Raw genomic sequence first — 19,511 nt, 5'->3', positions numbered from 1 at the left:
GGGGTTGAGCCCCTCTGGGGGTGTGTGAAGAAATTCTGGGGCGGCCCGAGTTAACCCAGCCACCCTCTATCATCCCCCCCCTATGAAGAAAGAGCTGACCTTTGCTTCCAGCTCTCAGCCCCTGCCATTTTACATGGGTGACCCAGCGCAGCTGCTGTTAACAGGAGGCAGCCGGCGAAGACCCACATGGAGTTAGCTGCCTCCTGCAAACAAGAGTGAGCATGGTTTGGGTGGGTGTCAGAGGAGAAGGATGGGTTACATGAGAGGCTGGGTGTGCCTGGCTGAGTTGAGGGGGATGAGATAAGAGCGGGGCCTGGTGATGCCTGGCTTTGTGGGATGGGAGGGGCTCAGGTGGGCAGCTCTTGGGTTTTGGCTGGCCAGCCAGCTTGTGGGACTCAAGGTGCTCAGGCAGCTAGCCGTAGCAGTGTGGAGCTTGGGCGGCTCGGTCTGACAGATGGGTGACTGGTCTTAGCACCGTGGGCTCGGGTGGCTTGCGATAGCAATTGGGCAGCTGGCAGTGGCAGGTTGGGGCTTGAGAGGGTGGCTCTGGCATCTCAGGGGTCAGGCGACTGTTGCAGTCAGCTTTGGTGGCCCGCAAGGGGCCAAGGAAAACTATTTATGCTTGTTTTTAAGTAACATTTTTATGTCAAGGTTTTGCTTTATTTTGTTAAAGGGGGGTTGGATGATGGTAAAGGAGAGGTGGGGATTGTGTGAGGGTTTCTCAAAAATGAAAACCGCTGAGTGATACGAAAAAGTTTGGGAACCTGCTATGTCGGAAGGGGCACGCACACTTGAGTGGCCAAAGGGAAGCTGCTGACTTGACTGTAATAAATCAGTCAGTAAATTCCATAAGGCTGGGAGCTGGTGAAATGAGCAGATGAAATTAGACTGTGGTTTGTGGTTTCTCAAAAGGTGCTCAAAATCTGACCCATGCTCCACCGCCTTGGAGTGTGCAGGAAACAGCTGTTACATACTAAGTAACAGAAATGCAGCAAAAGTTTTTGTATTGGTCTATATCACTGTGAGAGGTGAGCTGTAGCTTTGCTGACAATAATAATCTCCAGCATCATCTGCCTGAACACTGCTGATTGTGAATGTGTAGTCAGTGCCTGATCCACTGCCACTGAACCGGTCTGGGATCCCAGAGGGACGGCTGGAAGCACTATAGATGAGGAGCTTAGGGGCTTGTCCTGGTTTCTGTTGGTACCAGGCCATGTAGCTGCCAACACTGGAACTGGTTTTGCAGTTGATGGTGACTCTGTCTCCTGGAGACACTGCCAGGGATTCTGGAGTCTGAGTCACCACAATCTGCCCATGGCAACCTAGCAGGGAGAAAAAAAATATGACAATAAACATGAGGAAAATCAAATGAAATTCTATTAAAAAGAAAAAATGCAAATATGTATTGACTAGTTTTCAGTTGAACCAGTTCATTACATGTTACTATTCATCCCCTAGAAATGTCCCCTTGTCATCTCCTGGGATGGAGATGTGTTAAAATTAAATCTTGGTGAGAGATTAGCATCTTAATCTAATAGTTGCCCTGATGTGGCTCTTACCCTGAATCCACAGTACTAGGAGCCAGATGAGATGAGTCTGAGAAATCATCCTTGTCCCTCTATTATGACAGTCACTGAGAATCTAAGGTATAAAATGTAAAATGTAAAACTTTTATATCTGTCCTGCATGTCACGGAAACGCTGCTCAGGCAGAAATATGCAAAGCAGTATTTTGTAAAGGGGCTTTCCCTGTGGCCAGTCACAGGGGCCGTAGAGAGAGAAACAAGTACAGCCTCTGGTCTGAGAATGAAGCTTGTTTGTATAAAAACACGTGTTGTTCCTCACATGTCAGCTGGGGCTTTTTATAATTATTGTCTACATGAACAGTAAATTAGAGTGAGATTCTGAATAGTAGGTGGAGGTGAGTGTCATAACTGACCCTTCTCTCTGTAAAGAACTGAACCAAAGTTCTGAATGAAACCTCCTGGTGATGTTAACACATTTTCATCTCAGTGAGTCACTAATATATGCAATTCTGCCTTGTCTGTTGCTTGGATCCTGTTGTCCATTCCTTGGCAGGTCTTTGGGGTTCTTGATAGTTCATACCTAGTCCCTTAGAAGAGTCATGAGCAGAGAAGTGAGACCTGAAGGTCTTTAAGGCTAAGTGAGATTTTATCAGTTAAAGATCTTGCTCAAAATACTGTTCTCTGTAACAGCAACAGGGTCCATTTAGGAAGTTTGTGTGAGGGTTGTGCTGGTTCTGGGTGGTGGGTAGACAGTGGGAATTGGAAAGAGGAGACTTGGGGCTTGACTCTGTCCTCCTATGGGAAGTGAAGGTAAGCTGTGCCTGGACTCTGTCTCAGAGCGTTGAGCAATCCATTTGTAACCTCAGAGGCACTTAGGTTACTGAGAAGGGAGAGTGAAGTCTCTGCTCTACAGCCTTATCTCAGAGGCAGCTGGTGTTCAGCACATGTTATAGAGCACAAGGCTTTGGCCCCCAAGTTTGCAGGTTTATTCACTCTTTCTGCCCTATATCACCCAGCCACCAACAGCTTTGCTGGAAGGTTTGTACAGATTTAAGCAAATTCTGCCATCCATGCCCCATGAGAGGAGTCATTAACACAGATGCTGGCATGGTACTCGCTACAACACTGAAATGCAGTGCTTGCCGTACCAAACCAAAGATCAGGAATTCTGAGTACGGACGGAAATCTGAGGCCACACATGGACTTATTAAAGTCAGATCTACATGTACAAGTCTGCAAACATCACAAGTCAGACTTAAGCAAGAGTGTTCACTGAACCTTATCAGCTACAAGTAGGTCAAATAGTGTTGATGTTTTATTGGGAACTCAATAGATGGGATCCAGCAAATGTTCGTGCACACCTGAGTTCCTTGTCTTTTTGCAGTACATCCCTGAGCCAATATGTTTTGGTGCTGCCACATCAACCTGTTGCAAGTTTCGAAGGTGATTCTGGGCAGACATTTGGGTTTCAGAGGAAAAAGTTACTTCTCTCAGTATTCGGGGACTAGTATTGGGAAAGAGACAATGATATTATAGGAAAAGCAGCAATGCATGCAGAGGAGATTCTGCCTGGTGTTGCAACACTAATCAAATTGTTGTCTGACATCTAGTGTAGCAACTGTGGATAGGAAGCAGCTGTTCACTGAAAGGAATAACATGGGTAGGATTTTGTAGTGTCCTATATCACTCTGAAGCTGCGTCTACACGTGCACGCTACTTCGAAGTAGCGGCACTAACGTCAAAATAGTGCCCGTCACGTCTACACGCGTTGGGCGCTATTTCGAAGTTAACTTCGACGTTAGGCGGCGAGACGTCGAAGTCGCTAACCTCATGAGGAGATAGGAATAGCGCCCTACTTCGACGTTCAACGTCGAAGTAGGGACAGTGTAGATGAGCCGCGTCCCGCAACGTCGAAATTGCCGGGTCCTCCATGGCGGCCATCAGCTGGGGGGTTGAGAGACGCTCTCTCCAGCCCCTCAGCTCACTGGTGGCCGCGTGGAGCGGCCCCTTAAAGGTCCCCTCCCCCGCCCTGACTGCAGGAGGCTGAGGCAACGTGCAGGCTCGTGCCTGCACACGGAGCGAGCCTGCACAGCCCTCAGCCCCTGACACCGGCCATGGCTGCCCAGCAGCGCCCCCAGGGGACCCCCCCCAAGGGCAGCCAAGGCAGCCAGCCCAGCCAGAGGGCCACGCAGTCTGGGAAGCGGCAGCGGGGCCCCTCTTGGACGGAGGCCGAGCTGCGGGACCTGCTGGGGCTCTGGAGCGAGGAGGAGGTGCTCCAGGTAATGGGGAGCAAGAGGTGGAACACAGATGCGTTCGCTCGGCTGGCCGACGGCCTGGCTGCCCGGGGTCACCCTGCCCGCACTCCTGACCACGTTAGGAGTAAGGTCAAGGAGCTGCGGCAGGGTTACGCCCGGGCCCGGGATGCGGCCAGCCGATCTGGGGCCGCCCCCGTCACTTGCCCCTTTTACAGGGAGCTCAGGGACATCCTGGGCTCCCGGCACACCTCCTCCCCTCCGGCCACCCTTGACACCTCGGCTGATGAGCCCAAGCAGGCCCTGCAGCCGGAGTCTGCCCCGGAGGTAAGCCCCGCACCCCGGGGGCCCCCCCCGGAGGCCATCCCCGGGACATCGCGGCAGGAGGAGGAGGAGGAGGAGGAGGGGGGCTCCTCCTCCGCAGAATCCAGCCTGCAGATCCTCCTCCTGCCATCCCAGAGCAGCAGCAGGGCCTCCGACCCCCGGGGATCTCCGGACCGTGGGAGCGGACCCACAGGTAGGTACCCCTCTCTGGTGGACACCCCGGGGCTGGAGGGGCGGGGGGAACAGAGATGTGTCCAGGGCCCCCCACATGCTCACATGGCCATGGCCCCAAGGACACCCAGGCCATGGCCCTCACAGCACTGCAGCCATCAGCCCCTGCCCCCCACCACCCTGCATGACAGTGCCATGCCCCATCCCCGGGCCAGGGGGGAGCGGAACCTCGAGGGGCCCCCGGGCGGAGGGGGTGGGACACCCCGCAGCAGCAGCATGCGATGGAGTGGGGGGAGTGCCAAAGGGAGACTCAGGCTACATATGAGCCACCCGAGCCGAGGAGCTCCCAGGGCCAAAGGAGGATCCTGGCGCTACAGCTGGCAGGTGACACCTCTGCCCTGAACAAACAGGAGGGAGGAGCCGAGCTGGCTTGGAATTGGGGGGCGAGGGCAGGGGCCACAGGTAGAGGCTAGGGGAAGGGAGAGCTGGTAGGCAGCCAGCCAGAGGAGAGGGAAAGCTGCATTCCAGAGGGGCCCCCCTTGGGGTCTTCTCCCCACGACGGGTTGGAAGGACTGTCTCTTCCGACAGCTGGTGCTGTCACTCCTGCCAGAAACTGGCCATCTGTGGCCTAAGAAACCTCTCCTGCTCTCAGACCCTGCGGGTTGAAGTGAGAGTCGCTCCCACCAGGGGACGGGGTGCAGGGCAGGGGGACCCCTGAACCCCATCCATCACAGCAGCATCTCCCGGGGACGGGGATGGGGAACCTGCAGCACAGGGCGGGGGGGACAAAGGCCACGGCTCGGGGCCCACACTAACGCCTGTCTCCATTCTTCTTTCCCCCCTCCTCTCCTGTGTCCTGCACCTGCACCTGCACCATCCGAAGGACCGGAAGAGAGTGCCAGCGAGGCATCGGTTGTCCCGGAGAGCCCTCCGGGACCCTCGCTCCAGGGCAGCCCCTCGGCCGAGGAACCACCGGCCCCGTGGAGGGCCAGACGGCGGACCCCGCGCCTGCTACCGGTGGCGGCCACAGACCCCCAGCTGCTGGCCATCCTCCGCTGGCAGCTGGAGGTGTCGGAGCAGCACCTCCGGCTGCAGGAGCAGGTGCTGGCCTGGCGCAGAGAGGCATGGGGGGCCTATATGGACACCATCAACCGACTGGTTGATTACCTGGCCCCCCATGCCGCACCGGCCGCGCCACCGCCCGCCATGCCCGCTCCTGCAGCCCCACCACCAGCTGCTCCAGCCGTCGCCGGGCTGTCCGCCATCGCCCCACCACCTCCCCGCGAGGGCCACCGCGCCAAGGGACCCCTGGAGCCACCCGAGACTCGCCGGCGCCGCTACCTTCCGGTGGAGCCCGCTCCCACCCAGCCACGCACCAGACTGCAGGCCCGCCAGAGCTCCCGGCCAGGCACGCCCACTGCTGGGCTGTACGGGCGAGGGGCCCGGGACGTGGCCCCCCCCCTTGTTGGACAGACTTTGGGGACTGGGTGGGGGGTGTGGGTGTTGCCCCTGTTTGCCCCGTCCCCCCCTGTAAATAGTTCTCCCCGTTCTCCTCCCTGCTTTTTGTTTTTCTTTTGATGGCGCACAGTGCTTTCATTTGTTGTTGTACATAGTTTTATTTGTGCCCATCTTGGTTTTGTTGAATGTTTGTCCCTCCTTTTTGGTTTCTGTTTCACATATATATATTTTTTTATTTTAAAAAAAAAAAAAATTCATTGAGACAAAAAATACATTTATGTTCACCCACAAGTTTGTGCTGTCATTTCTCCTGGACAAGTGGAGCGGGGCGGTGGGGTGCTCCATGGTGGTGTGGGCATTGGGGCAGGAGTGTGGGGGAGGAAGGGGCGGGCAGTAGGGGGCCTGGGCAGAGTTCACCCCGCGGCCTGTTGCTCGAAGTGGGCCCGCAGGGCCTCCCGGACCCGGGTCCTCTCTGGGTCCACCTGCCGACTGGGGGCAGCAGGTGGCTGCACGTGTGCCCTGCCGGCCTCGGCGGCCCAGCCCTGCAGAAAGCTCTCCCCCTTGCTCTCCACGAGGTTGTGCAGGGCGCAGCAGGCACCCACAATCTGGGGGATGTTGTTGGGGCTGGCATCCAGGTGGGTGAGGAGACATCGCCAGCGTCCCTTGAGGCGGCCAAATGAGCGCTCCACCACCTGGCGTGCACGGTTCAGGCAGTCGTTGAAGCGCTCCTGGCTGGCGGAGAGGTGGCCTGTGTAGGGGCGCATGAGCCACGGCTGGAGGGGGTAGGCCGCATCCGCGATGATGCAGAAGGGCATGGTGGTGTCCCCCAGAGGGATCTCCCGCTGGGGGATGTAGGTCCCCGCCTCCAGCCGGCGGCACAGGCCCGAGTTCCGGAAAACCCGGGCGTCGTGGGTGCTGCCAGGCCAGCCCACGTAAATGTCCTGGAACCGTCCCCGGCTGTCCACCAAGGCCTGCAGGACGACTGAATGGTAGCCCTTCCGATTGACGTATCGGCCTCCACTGTGGTCCGGGGCGCGGATGAGGATGTGAGTCCCATCCAGAGCCCCGAAGCAGTTGGGGAAGCCCAGGGTGGCAAAGGCGGCGACAGTGGCACGTGGGTCCCCCAGCCTTACGAGCCTGTGCAGGAGCATGGAGTTGATGGCACGCATGACCTGCAGAGAAAGCACATGGGACAGCCCCAATGAGGGGTGAGCAGGGTGTGCATGGCCCGGCCCTGCCCTGCCCTGCCCTGGCCCCCCTGCCCTGCCGTGCCCTGCCCTGCCCTGCCCTGCCCTGGCCCCCCTGTCCTGCCCTGCCCTGCCCTGGCCCCCCTGCCCTGCCCTGTCCTGCCCTGCCCTGCCCTGGCCTGGCCTCCCCCTGTGGGTTCTCTTACCTCCATGAAGACAGCCCCAACGGTGGCCTTTCCGACACCAAACTGCTGCCCCACGGATCGGTAGCTGTCCGGAGTGGCCAGCTTCCAGACAGCGATGCCGACCCGTTTCTCCACAGGGAGGGCACGCCGCATGGCAGTGTCCCGGTGCCTGAGTGCGGGGGTGAGCCACTGGCACAGCTCCAGGAATGTCTGTCGGGTCATCCTGAAGTTCCGGAGCCAGTGGTCGTCGTCCCACTCCCCAAGCACCAGCCGCTCCCACCAGTCGGTGCTGGTGGGGTAGCTCCACAGCCGCCGGTGTGTGAGGCGGGGGGTGGGGCGGGGTGCTGCAGGGGTAGGGGCTGAGCCCTGCTGCCCTGGGGGCATCTCCTCCCCTGGGGCAAGAAGGTGCTCAGCTGCCCCCAACATGACATGAGCCAGGGCAAGCCCTGCTCCTGCCGGGAGGGCTGGGTGGACCTCTAGCTGCTGCTGCTGCTGCTGCTGCTGGGGGTCCATGACTGCGGCGCTCGGGGTCTGTGTGCCTATATGGCTCCTCAGACCGTGTGCTGTGCAGGCTGAGTGTATGTGGGAGGGGCCCTTTAAGGGAGCAGCTAGCTGTTGCCCCGGAAGCGCTAGCCCGCCCGTTGACCCTGTGTGCAGCTGTGCCTGGCATCCCTATTTCGATGTGTGCTACTTTGACGTGTAGACGTTCCCTCGCTGCGCCTATTTCGATGTTGGGCTGAGCAACATCGAAGTTGAACATCGACGTTGCCGGCCCTGGAGGACGTGTAGACATTATTCATCGAAATAAGCTATTTCGATGTTGGGTGCACGTGTAGACGTAGCTTGAGAGGCGAGCTCCTGCTTTGTTGACAATAGGAGTCTCCAGCATCTTCAGCTTCAACTCTGGTGATTGTGAGAGTGAAATTATTCCCAGACCCACTGCCGCTGAACCAGTTTGGGACCCCAGACGTCTGGGAGGTAGCATCATAGAGGAGCATTCTGTGAGTTTGTCCCAGTTTCTGTTGGTACCAGGATAGTAAGTTGTATCTGCCAACAATAAGGCTTGAACTGGCTTTGCAGTTGATGGTGACGGTCTCCCTGAGAGACTGACAGAGATTCTGGAGTCTGATTCATCACAGTTTGCATGGTGGTGTCTGAAGTAATAAAGAGTGTTAATTGGTATAGACCCCATATGTACGTATCCAGTCTGCAGATCTGGCATAAATGTGTATGAAATACATCAATAATATAGTTTGTTAAAATACACTCTATCTTGTCTTTATAAACATTCCTATGTTCATCTTTCCTAATTAAGAAAGTTCATTCTGAAAATGATGCTAATGTTAGCTTTCGTTCCAAATTATTTTCTATATCTTGTGTGTTTCTCCATCCTGTTTTCTCTTGCCATTGCAGTTAGGAGACGAGCATTTCTGAAGTTTTTGTCAATAACTGACAACTAATCAACCTTTCTAGATTTTTTAATTTTTTCTGTGGATCAGTATAGCTTAAAGAACCATCTCCCCCTTTGTTTGTTTTTCACCCTGGATCCAGAGCACTAGCAGGCAGATGAGCTGAGGCTGTGAGATCATCTTGATATGTCTGATTGGCCCAGGCTGATCACCCAACGGTATCAATTGACTGTTTCATGGAAAGTTTTATGATGGCTGCAGGGCAGCGCCACTTGTGCAAGAAATATGCAAATTTAGTTTAGAGATGAAAATACCCAGCTGACCTAAACACACGCAGAAGAAGGAAGTAAGAAGGCTGTGAAAGAAATTGAGAAGCTCAACCTTAGGAGTCCTGGGGCAGAATCCAAAGTTTTATCTGAAGAGTGGTTCTGACGATAGTGACAGGCAATGGTGCCAGACTTCTCTGTGGGGAAGAAGACCCCATTTTATTGCATGTTACAGGTGGCCATTTTAAGGTACAGACCTGGTCTCTCACTTTGTGTTGAAATGACATTTATGAGTGTGGAATGGGAATAAGTGTTCTGAGCTCCTCAGTGCTGCTTGGCAGCTCATTGCCATTTACAGACTGTGGCAGGCCCACCAACCGTGGGGCAGGGGAGGGGAAGATGACAGTTGCCCCTGGGCTCGGTGTTTGAAAGGACGATTGGAAGAGCTCTGGGCCCCATTGAAGTGCGGTGGCAGTGCTACTCCACCGATCCGTGTGGCTGTCAGGGAGTGAGGGGGAGGCCCAGAACCGCTCTTCATGTGGTGCCCTGGGCTGACTGCCCTTTGTCCCGCTCCTTCTGCTCTTGGCCCTTCACCTTCTGGGTCACAGAGCTGGACCCCCTTCCCAAGGTTTCCGTGGTGGCTCTTGGCACCACTGCAGCATTGTGCTACTAGGAACCTCCTTATATAGGTGCTATGGATTGTGCAATCTCCTTCCATCAGAGGCTCTATGAAGGGGGTAACCCCTCCCTCACTCCCTCCCTTCCTGAGTTCTTAGTGATGCACAGATACTGGGAACTTTAGCGCTGAATCGCCTGGCAATTCTGCCATTAAAATAGGTAGTGGAACAGGCTCCCGTTCCATTACGTAACCTGTGAGCTCTATGGCATAGCTCCCCCCATGTTATGTATCTAAGCTATTACTTGCATTCTTGTAGATTGAAAGTTAGTCTCTTAAACATGGTGCTTCCAGGGTCTCCCACTGGGAAGGTAGATGAATGTGGCCATCTGGTGTCAGTTGTGTGACATTTCAGATTTGTGTTCAAAACAGTTACCTATGCAATGCAGCTGTTCTGTGTATGTCTGTTTCCTGAGCTAGGGGCAGAGAGGCAGAGCTCATTGCAAGGAGATAATGTATTTTGAGAACAATCACACCAAGTACTCACAGCCCCACCAACATACTTTTCAATAATGACCTTCTGTCATGGAAGGTGAGTTAAAGCATCACTTTTTGATGCCCTCAGAGGTTAATTTTCCCATTAAAAGAAAACATAATGGAAGTGAATAAACTTGTGAATTCTCATTGTATTGTATTTCAGTTGATCGAGAATATTAGTTCCTTTTTGGAAAATGATTTACCGAGCAGGTCTGTAACTGGTAATACAAGTGAAAGGGAGAAAGGTGCCCTTATAAAACATCATGAGAGTGCAAGTCCTAAACACGGCAGTGACTGAAATAGGAGTTTTAGAATTGGGAGTGCTGCTGTACTGTTTTTCTCTGGGTGTGTAAAACATTATGCGTATAAGAAGCACGTGAGATCTTATTAGAGGAACAAGGCAAGAACATTGCATTTATTGAGAATACAATATTGCTATAGTATATATATGCATATAATATACATAACTCACTTAAAGGTACACCCACACAGAGTTTTGCTGTTGCTTATACTTATCAAAGGTTTCTCATGCTAATCCATCTGTCAGATGGATTAGAAGTGAGTGTGGAGCCAGGTTCTGTTGATCCGGATCAATGCTCCAATGCTGAGAAGCAGAGAAGAACCCAGCCTTGTGGTGGTGCACACATCTTTTATAGCTTTTAGTCTATAGTCCTGGTTCTGTCCCACTGCCCCAGGCATGATGGGTCACCAGTCAATGGCAGATGGGCTTGATCCTTTCCCACTGCCCCAGGTTTCTGTGTGACTCATCGCATACAGATGGGACTTAATCTTCTTCTCTGAGTGGGTCACTGCTGTAGAGCCCAGTTCTCACTGTTCTTCAGCCACCAAGTCTTTGTTGTCCAGACAAGCTGGCTCCAGAGGGTAGCTCACTAAGCATCTACATTCACACTTCCAGGTGGTTCTCACACATACCCACTCTCATACAGACAGGTTTACAGGCTAATACAAAGTTCAAATGGAGTTTGAAATACAATATAGAATGGGGTACAAAGCGTCTGTGAATATAACAATAACCAACGTAAAGGATAATGCAAAGGTACAAAGTTGCGTAAAATAACAAATCTAAAGAGCAGTACAAAAGTCTGAGGTCAATTGAAAAGACAAAGGGTAATACTGGGTAATACAAAGATACGTAGTAATACAAAGTTTCCACTAAAAGTTACATTTACTTTCCAGGGTTGCTAGAGGTGATAAATTGAATTCAGGTGAGAAAACCAAGGAACTGGAGCTAAGATAAGTTTGTGAGACTGCCCCCCCAGATTCTTCACAGTGATAGTGTTACAATATGACGACGATGTCGGTAAGATGTATTTTATGTCAGATAATTTGTGAGATGTCACTGGAAAAGTTATGATTTCTGAATATGATTATCCTATCTGTATGTGTCACTTCTGTATCTGAAGTTAAGCATATTGATTATGTATGTGTATTTGAAATGTGCTTACACCTGGGGAGCAGCCAAAAGACAAGATGGTTTCACTTTATATAGCTGTGTGGAGAAGAGCCTCTTCCTGGCAGTAAACCCTTAGGAAAAAAACAATAAGGCTTAGGAAAAGTGTATCTTGCCCTTGGGGAGGCTTCTTGACAATGCTCCGCACAGGCTACCAGCTATGGCTGCTCCAACGTTACAAGGACATATGAGCTGCGTCTACACGTGCACGCTACTTCGAAGTAGCGGCACCAACTTCGAAATAGTGCCCGTCGCGTCTACACGCGTCGGGCGCTATTTCAAAGTTAACTTCGACGTTAGGCGGCGAGACGTCAAAGTCGCTAACCTCATGAGGAGATAGGAATAGCGCCCTACTTCGACGTTCAACGTCGAAGTAGGGACCGTGTAGACGATCCGCGTCCCGCAACGTCGAAATTGCTGGGTCCTCCATGGCGGCCATCAGCTGGGGGGTTGAGAGATGCTCTCTCTCCAGCCCCTGCGGGGCTCTATGGTCACCGTGGGCAGCAGCCCTTAGCCCAGGGCTTCTGGCTGCTTCTGCGGCAGCTGGGGATCTATGCTGCAGGCACAGGGTCTGCAACCAGTTGTCAGCTCTGTGTATCTTGTGTTGTTTAGTGCAACTGTGTCTGGGAGGGGCCCTTTAAGGGAGCGGCTGGCTGTTGAGTCCGCCCTGTGACCCTGTCTGCAGCTGTGCCTGGCATCCCTATTTCGATGTGTGCTACTTTGACGTGTAGACGTTCCCTCGCTGCGCCTATTTCAATGTTGGGCTGAGCAACGTCGAAGTTGAACATCGACGTTGCTGGCCCTGGAGGACGTGTAGACGTTATTCATCGAAATAGACTATTTCGATGTCGCAACATCGAAATAAGCTATTTCGATGTTGGCTGCACGTGTAGACGTAGCCATGATGAGACCAGATGTCTCTAGACTCCATCTTGCGATATCAGTGATTTTGCACAGATGGGTCTGGGAAACAGGCTTTGGAACAAAGCCTTTCTCCATAAACAAGAGATATATAAGGAGGGTGGGTGACATCATCCGTCATTTTTCATTGGCTCCCCATCCAAGAAGTCTCCTGGAAACATCTGAAGAAAAAAAACAAAACAAAACAAAAAAACCAAAACAAGAACAAGAAGAACAAAAAACAAACAAAAAAAGCCCACCACAGAGCTCAGAGATGTGCTGGACTCAGGCTTAAGGGATTTTTAGCCTGTGAAGAGAACACCTGGGCCCTCCAAGCTTTTAGCAAGAAAAGCTGACCCACTGAGAATCTTCACCCTGCATGTGTCATGAGTCAGTGAGAATCTGCTAGTCGCATTCAAACTGTTTAGCCTATTAATGTTAATATGCTGTTTTTTTTATTTATATGCTAGATAATCTGCTCTGATCTGTTTGCTATTACTTAATTACATTTGTTCAGGCATTATATCCTTGTTGACAGTAATAATCTCCAGCATCATCTGCCTCAACCCTGCTGATTGTGAAAGTGAAATCAATGCGAATTGGGCCGGGGTGGGGTGTGTGTGGAATTCTAAGCCCCATGTTTGCAAGTGTAGGTATGACACCTGAGCCTCAATCCTTTAGAGGCAAAAGGGCAGCATCAGCGGTGACTGTATGTTGCTACATAACAGGCTGGATCACCTAAGCTTTACTCAGACCCCCGTTTCTGAGTAGATTATGGCTATTTGCAAATACGTTTGTACTCGGGGAGCAGCTGTTGAGTAACCAGTGCTGAACCACAAGGGGAAAGGCCTGAAGATTCTGGACAGAGGTGACTGAAGTGTTATACCCACCCAGGCATCCTGTTGCTGGGCGACGGAAACACCAGTGTGCTAAAGCGGCACAGGAAACAGCTACTGTGAGAGTCTAAAACTAAACAGAGCTGAGAGGTTTTTGTGCTGGGCTGTATCACTGTGTGAGAGGGGTGCTGCTATACTGCTGACAAAAATAATCTCCAACATCATCTGCTTCAACCCGGCTGATTGTGAATGTGTAGTCAGTGCCTGATCCACTGCCACTGAACCGGTCTGGGATCCCGGAGGGACGGTTGGAAGCACCATAGATGAGGAGCTTAGGAGCTTGTCCTGGTTTCTGTTGGTACCAGGCCATGCCACCATAAGCACTGGAACTGGTTTTGCAGTTGATGGTGACTCTGTCTCCTGGAGATACTGCCAGGGATTCTGGAGTCTGAGTCACCACAATCTGCCCATGGGAACCTGGCAGAGAGAAAATATGTATGACAATAAACATGAGGAAAATCAAAGTAAATTCTATTAAAAAAGAAAAATTGCAGATATGTATTGACTAATTTTCAGTTGAACCAGTGAATTACATTTAACTATACATTCCCTGGCAATGTTCCCTTGTGATCTCTGGTGATGAAGAGCTATAAAAATTAAATCTTGGTGAGAGATTAGCATCTTAATTTAATAGTTCCCTGATGTTGTTTTTACCCTGAATCCAGAGAATTAGGAGCCAGATGAGATGAGTCTGAGAAATCATCCTTGTCCCTCTCGTGTGACAGTCACTGAGAATCTCAGGCATAAAATGTAAAATGTAACACTTTTATATCTGCCCTGAATGGCATGGAAATGCCTCTCAGGCAGAAATATGCAAAGCAGCTGTGCTGTGTAAATGGGGTTTCCCTGTGGCCAGGCACAGAGTAGGAAGCAGGAGAACCACAAACGACCTCTGCTCTGAGAATGCAGCTCATATACATGAAAACCAGTGTTGTTGTTCACAAGTCAGATGAGGCTTTATAATTATTATAAGCTTAAGGTCGTCATCCAGTGTTTGTGTTTATTTCAGTAGTAAAAGTGAAATTCTGAACAGTAACTCCTTCCTAAGTAGTGTTATCGATTTCAGTGGCGCGGCTTGTGCACTATTGTACTATTCCACTGTGCAGTTACTACATTTGAATTAGACTTGGGCCTAAACCAAAATCCCAGTTTCAAGCAGCTCCAAATTATGGAGGAATTTGTCCGTGCATTTGGAGGTGAGGGTCCCAACTGACCCTTCTCTTTCTAAAGGACTGAACCAAAGTTCTGAATCCAACCTCCTGTCAATGTTAACACGTCTATCTCAGCAACAAAGGGTCCTGTGGCACCTTATAGACTAACAGAAAAGTTTTGAGCGTGAGCTTTTGTGAGCACAGACTCACTTCATCAGATCTGCATCTCACGAGGTGAGTCTGTGCTCACGAAAGCTCATGCTTAAAACTTTTCTGTTAGTCTATGAGATGCCACAGGACCCTTCATTGCTGATACAGATCCAGACTAACATGGCTCCCCCTCTGATACATGTCCATCTCAGTCTGTCCATAGTCCATGAAAATCTGCCCCATCTGTAGCTTGGATCCTGTAGCACATTTCTGGGACGCATCTGACAAAGTGTGTCTTTGCCCAGGAATGGTTATGCTCCAAAAATTCTGTTAGTCTATAAGACGACACAGGAATTCTCATAGGTTTTGAGGACAGAGACTAACATGACAAAACTGACTCTCTGATATGAGTCCATGTAGGGAGTATGGTTGAGGGTTGAGCTGGTTATGGGTGTAGACTGAGAGTGGGAATTGGGAAGAGGGGACGCGGGGCCTGATTATCTCCTCCCCTGTGGAGTGAAAGTAAACTGAGCATGCCCAGAACTCTTTCCAGTCCATTTGCTACCGCAGAGACACTGAGATCACTGGCAAGGGAGAGTGGAGTCTCTACTCTACAGGCTTGGCTCAGAGGCAGCTGGCTTTTAAGGTCGCAGGGTCATTCCCTCCTGGTGACAACCTGGAGAACAGCCAGGGCAGGTTACATTTCTGTATTCTGGCAGTCTCTTGTCTGGCAACAACCACAACCCAGCATTATTTTAGTTAGCCATGCGGCTACTTATCATGGGTGTGGCGAAGTTTCCCGTGGTCCCATGAAGTTTAACAGTCACCCATCCCGGCTCTCGGTGCTCTGTGGTGTTATTTAGCTCTAGTTTACCCCTAAATGTCTTCTGAGAGTTCACTAAGCTGTGGCAGTGTTGGTAATGCTGCTAGAAAATATTGACCTCCCATGGGTCAGCAAATTCTCTCATTTGCACCAGTGAGGTCACAAGGGAACTTCTTTGGGGCCTGTATGTGGAGGGGGATCAACACACTGCTGGCTCTGGTAAGTTCTGAAAGCTTTCCACAGTGATAGCCATTTGTCATCTGAAGTATTAGACCTGTATTGTAAAATCAGTGGGAAATGGGGGCCAGCCTGTAAGAGCAAATATTCTCCTGTAGGTGAAAGGAAGCTAGTGAGTCTTACAACAAGCACCCAGCACAAGTTCCAGTCTGTGGGTTATTGCAATGTGGGACAGCTGCAGATATGAACAGAAAGAATGGACAATGAGGTGGGGGCCCTGACACTGAGACACACTCCATGGCTCTGAGACAGCTGCAGTGGCAAGGGTGCTTTTTTGGTTGATAGGAAATAGCTATTACAGAGAGGAACAGATGCTGAAGAGAGGTTTTTGTATTGCTCTAACACTGAGAGTCCAGCTTTGAACTTGTTGACAATCATAATCTCCGGCATCATCAGCTTCTATTCTCCTGATGGTAAAAGTGAAGTTGGTGCCTGACCCAGTGCCGCTGAACTGGTCTGAGATCCCAGATGGACGGGTGGAAGTGCTGTAAATGACGAGCTTAGGAGCTTGTCCTGATTTCTGTTGGTACCAGGCCATGTAGCTGCTGCTAATAGTGGAACTGGCTTTGCAATTGATAGTGACTCTTTCTCCTGGAGACACTGCCAGGGATTCTGCAGTCAGAGTCAGCACAATCTGCCCACTGGCATCTTTAGGAGAGGAAAAATATTACAAAAAAAATCACATGAAATAATAAGTCTGCAACTATCTTCATTTAAACTACCTAGTTACACTTTTTTTTGGTGTCGATTGGAGAGCTATCTCCCAGGGAGATTATAGGATGGAGAATTAATCTAGGTTTGATGAAATCTATGATTGTTAAATCTTGGGGAGAGATTCTACATCTAATACATAAATAATATATGTCGATATTCCTATCTCATAGAACTGGAATGGACATGGAGAGGTCATTGATTCCGGTCCCCTGCTCTCCTGACAAGGCCTATCATCATCCTAGACAGATATTTTTCCTTTGCCTCAGCTCCCAAAATGGCCCCCCCAAGGCTTGAATACGACCCTGGGTTTATAAGGCCAATGCTGGAACCACTGAGCGCTCCCTCCTCCCCAACTTCCAATCACCTTGTTCTTATGCTGAATCCAGAGCACTAGGAGCCAGAGGAGGCGAGTCAATGAAATCATTTTTGTCCCTCTAGTCTGATGGACACTGAGACTTTCGGGTATAAAACCAAAGGCATAACATTTTATACCTGCCCTGGTTAATGGGAAAATGTCCCTCAGGTGGAAATATGCAAAGCAGCCGCTCTGTGTAAATGTCCTTTCTCTGTTCCTCAGTGCAAAGAGACGGCATTTTATAACCCTCACTCTCAAAATGCAGTTTGTGGTGATGGAATTGAGTGTTGTACAGAGGCAGATGGGGGTGGCCCTTGTTATTGAGCTATGTTTTTATGCAGTACTCAGTCTGTGTGTCTGTATCACTGGTAACTCAGTCAGAATCTGAGAATCTTCCTTTGTGGAGTGTTGTACTTTGCAAGTCCTTCGATAGATATCTGTAGAATTGTTTGCTGAGTTTGTATTTAGCATGATCTGTTCGTTCCAGGACTCATATCCTGTTCAACACACACATCTCTTGGTTGTCCAGTGCAGCCCTTTTATCTCTCTGAACTTCCTCTGAAGACACTTGCCTGTGGATTTTGTGTGATCCTGGTGGTTTTCCTCCTCCTGTTTCTAAGTCCCTGCACAGTCCTCCAGGATTTCCTGCTTCTGGATTTGAAAAACTGTTTAACTTCTTTTTCAACTGAATGATTATTATAATTGAAGATTTCAGTAAGCCTCCTGTAGCCTACTATGAGTGGGAAAACATCTTATAAAAGCTCACCAGTGCTACTGTCCTCATCACTGTCTAGCAGTCCATCACCCTCCTTCATCCTTCTCCCTCACTCCTCTGCATGACCCTTCCATTTCAACCTCGTCAAAGATCCAAGTCTGGATGCCGCTCCCAAAGTAGGAGTCCAATCCCCTGTGTCTCAGTAACCTAGCAGTGTGTAGAATCATAGAATACTAGGACTGGAAGGGGCCTTGAGAGGTCATTGAAGATAGTCCCCTGCCCTCATGGCAGAACCAAGCACTATCTATGTGGATATAGACATAGATGAAGTCCTCCAGCACTGCCAAGTTCTGTGCTTTGGATGCTTTTGTTAATTATTTTAAAAAAGCCTCAGCCACCTCTTCTTTCTGGTTAGATGGTCTATAGTAGACTCCATACCATGGCACCACCCCTGCTTTTTACCCCTTTTAACTTAACCCAGGGACACTCAGTAAGTCTGTCTCCTGTGTCCATCTCAACCTCAGTCCACGAATATACATTTTTGATATATAAGGCAACGCCTTCTCCCTTCCCCCCCAGCTATTCTTCCTGACCAAACTATACTTTTGTTCATGATCTTCATCCCACAACATACACCTCCAGCAACTCCACTTAACACCCCTTGTCTTTTAAGAACATCTCATACTAAACAATTTCGTATATCAGAGTCTTCACAGTGAGTTAGCCTGTGTCTATATTAGGGGTTGGCACCCCCGCCCCCCGGCAAACATGCTAGTATAGAGCAGCATGTGGTGGGGTCTTCTCCACCCTTTCCCACACGCAGCATGGGATGGGGTGGGAGCAGGGGGGCACAGCCAGAGACTGCTGCGATACAGGAGCCAGAGTGCAGAGTCGTTGGGCTGCTGCTGTGGATCCCCCCGTGAAGGGCCAGGGCCCCCCTTCCCACCTGGAGCCCTTGCCATGGGGCTAAGGCCGAAGCCGGATGCCCGACTCCTCTCCCAGAGCCTCCTATGTGGGGTCGGATTCCGCTGCCCCGAGACCCCCTTCTTTGGCATGGAGCTGGGCCCAGATCTCTCCCACCCATCTGGAGCCCCCTTCACTGGGCTGGACCCTCCTGCCCCGGATCCTTCTCTGCGCCATGTGGTCAGGGTTGGATTCCAACCCCAGCCCACCTGGAGCCCACTCTATGCTGCAGGCCAGATTCCCCCAGGCACCCAGGGCCGCCTCCTTGAAGCCGGGCAAGGGCCAGACTCTCCCACCCACTCAGAGCCCCTCTGTGATGTGGGGCTGGGGCTGGATCTGCTTCCCATCCACCTAGAGCCTCCTTCTTGACGTTGGGCCAGGGCCGGATCCCCCAATCCACCTGGAGCCCCCTCTGTGCGGCTGGGGCTGGAGCCTCACCCCCCCACCCACTGAGAGCCACCTTTGCAGCATGGGGCCATCACCAGAGCAGCTCTCCCCGGAGACTCCCTGAATTAATTTGACCTCATTGTTCTGAGACCCTAATTATAGCTATATATTTTTACAGAGTTATTCATAAGAATTACAGAGCAAATGGAGAGGCGGGTCACTCATATGCTTTATTTATGCATTAATGAAGCTGTTTTAAGTAAGACTATTAATGACTTTAAAAAGTATCGCTGGCCCTCGGGCCATTCATAGAGGTCAAAGGGTCAAGTTTCAAAGCTCGGCCTCAGGAAGGTTGCTGACCCCTGGTCTATATTAGAGTTTTGATGGCAGAGCTGTACCGACTGAACTATCCCGCTACACATCCTAGTGCAGATCCAACTTCTACCAGCATAAAAAGGCTTCTGCCAGCACAGCTTTCACTACTTCCCCAAGAGACATCATCTACATCTCCAGAAGCAATATACGCCTCCATAGTTGCATCTCCAGGAGTTCTTATAGCAGCAAAATTGGGTCAAAAATCACGCCCATGCTGGCACAGCTGGGCTGGTGAAAAGTATGAGTGTAGCTCAGATGGAAGGATAATATAACTTTTGCCCGATATTTGCGATGTCAGGCTTGGAGATGGGCCTGACTAAACTTCAATAGACCCCCTGAGGTTCTGCTCTAGGGAGTTATGGAATGGATCACTGAAACAGAGGGAGGCTTTTAAGAAACCAAAGAAAACGGAAATGGCCCGTACAGACTGAGTATCGTGTCTCC

The 19,511-nt window shown here is 50.9% G+C and overlaps 1 gene segment (V, D, J or C); it reads right to left on the bottom strand.

Annotated features, from left to right (window-relative positions):
- Window positions 1-1,011: 1,011 nt before the first annotated feature.
- Window positions 1,012-14,859, bottom strand: LOC142012215 (immunoglobulin kappa variable 1-39-like). The segment is given in 3 exon segments: window positions 1,012-1,322; window positions 8,643-8,679; window positions 14,848-14,859. Coding segments are annotated over 3 exon segments (360 nt in total).
- Between the last annotated feature and the right edge of the window lie 4,652 nt (window positions 14,860-19,511).

This window comes from Carettochelys insculpta, chromosome 4 (genome assembly GCF_033958435.1).
Source record: "Carettochelys insculpta isolate YL-2023 chromosome 4, ASM3395843v1, whole genome shotgun sequence".
NCBI classification, from domain to species: Eukaryota; Metazoa; Chordata; order Testudines; family Carettochelyidae; genus Carettochelys; species Carettochelys insculpta.
Note: the sequence above shows the minus strand (reverse complement) of the source record. Positions and strands in the feature narration are given on the sequence as shown.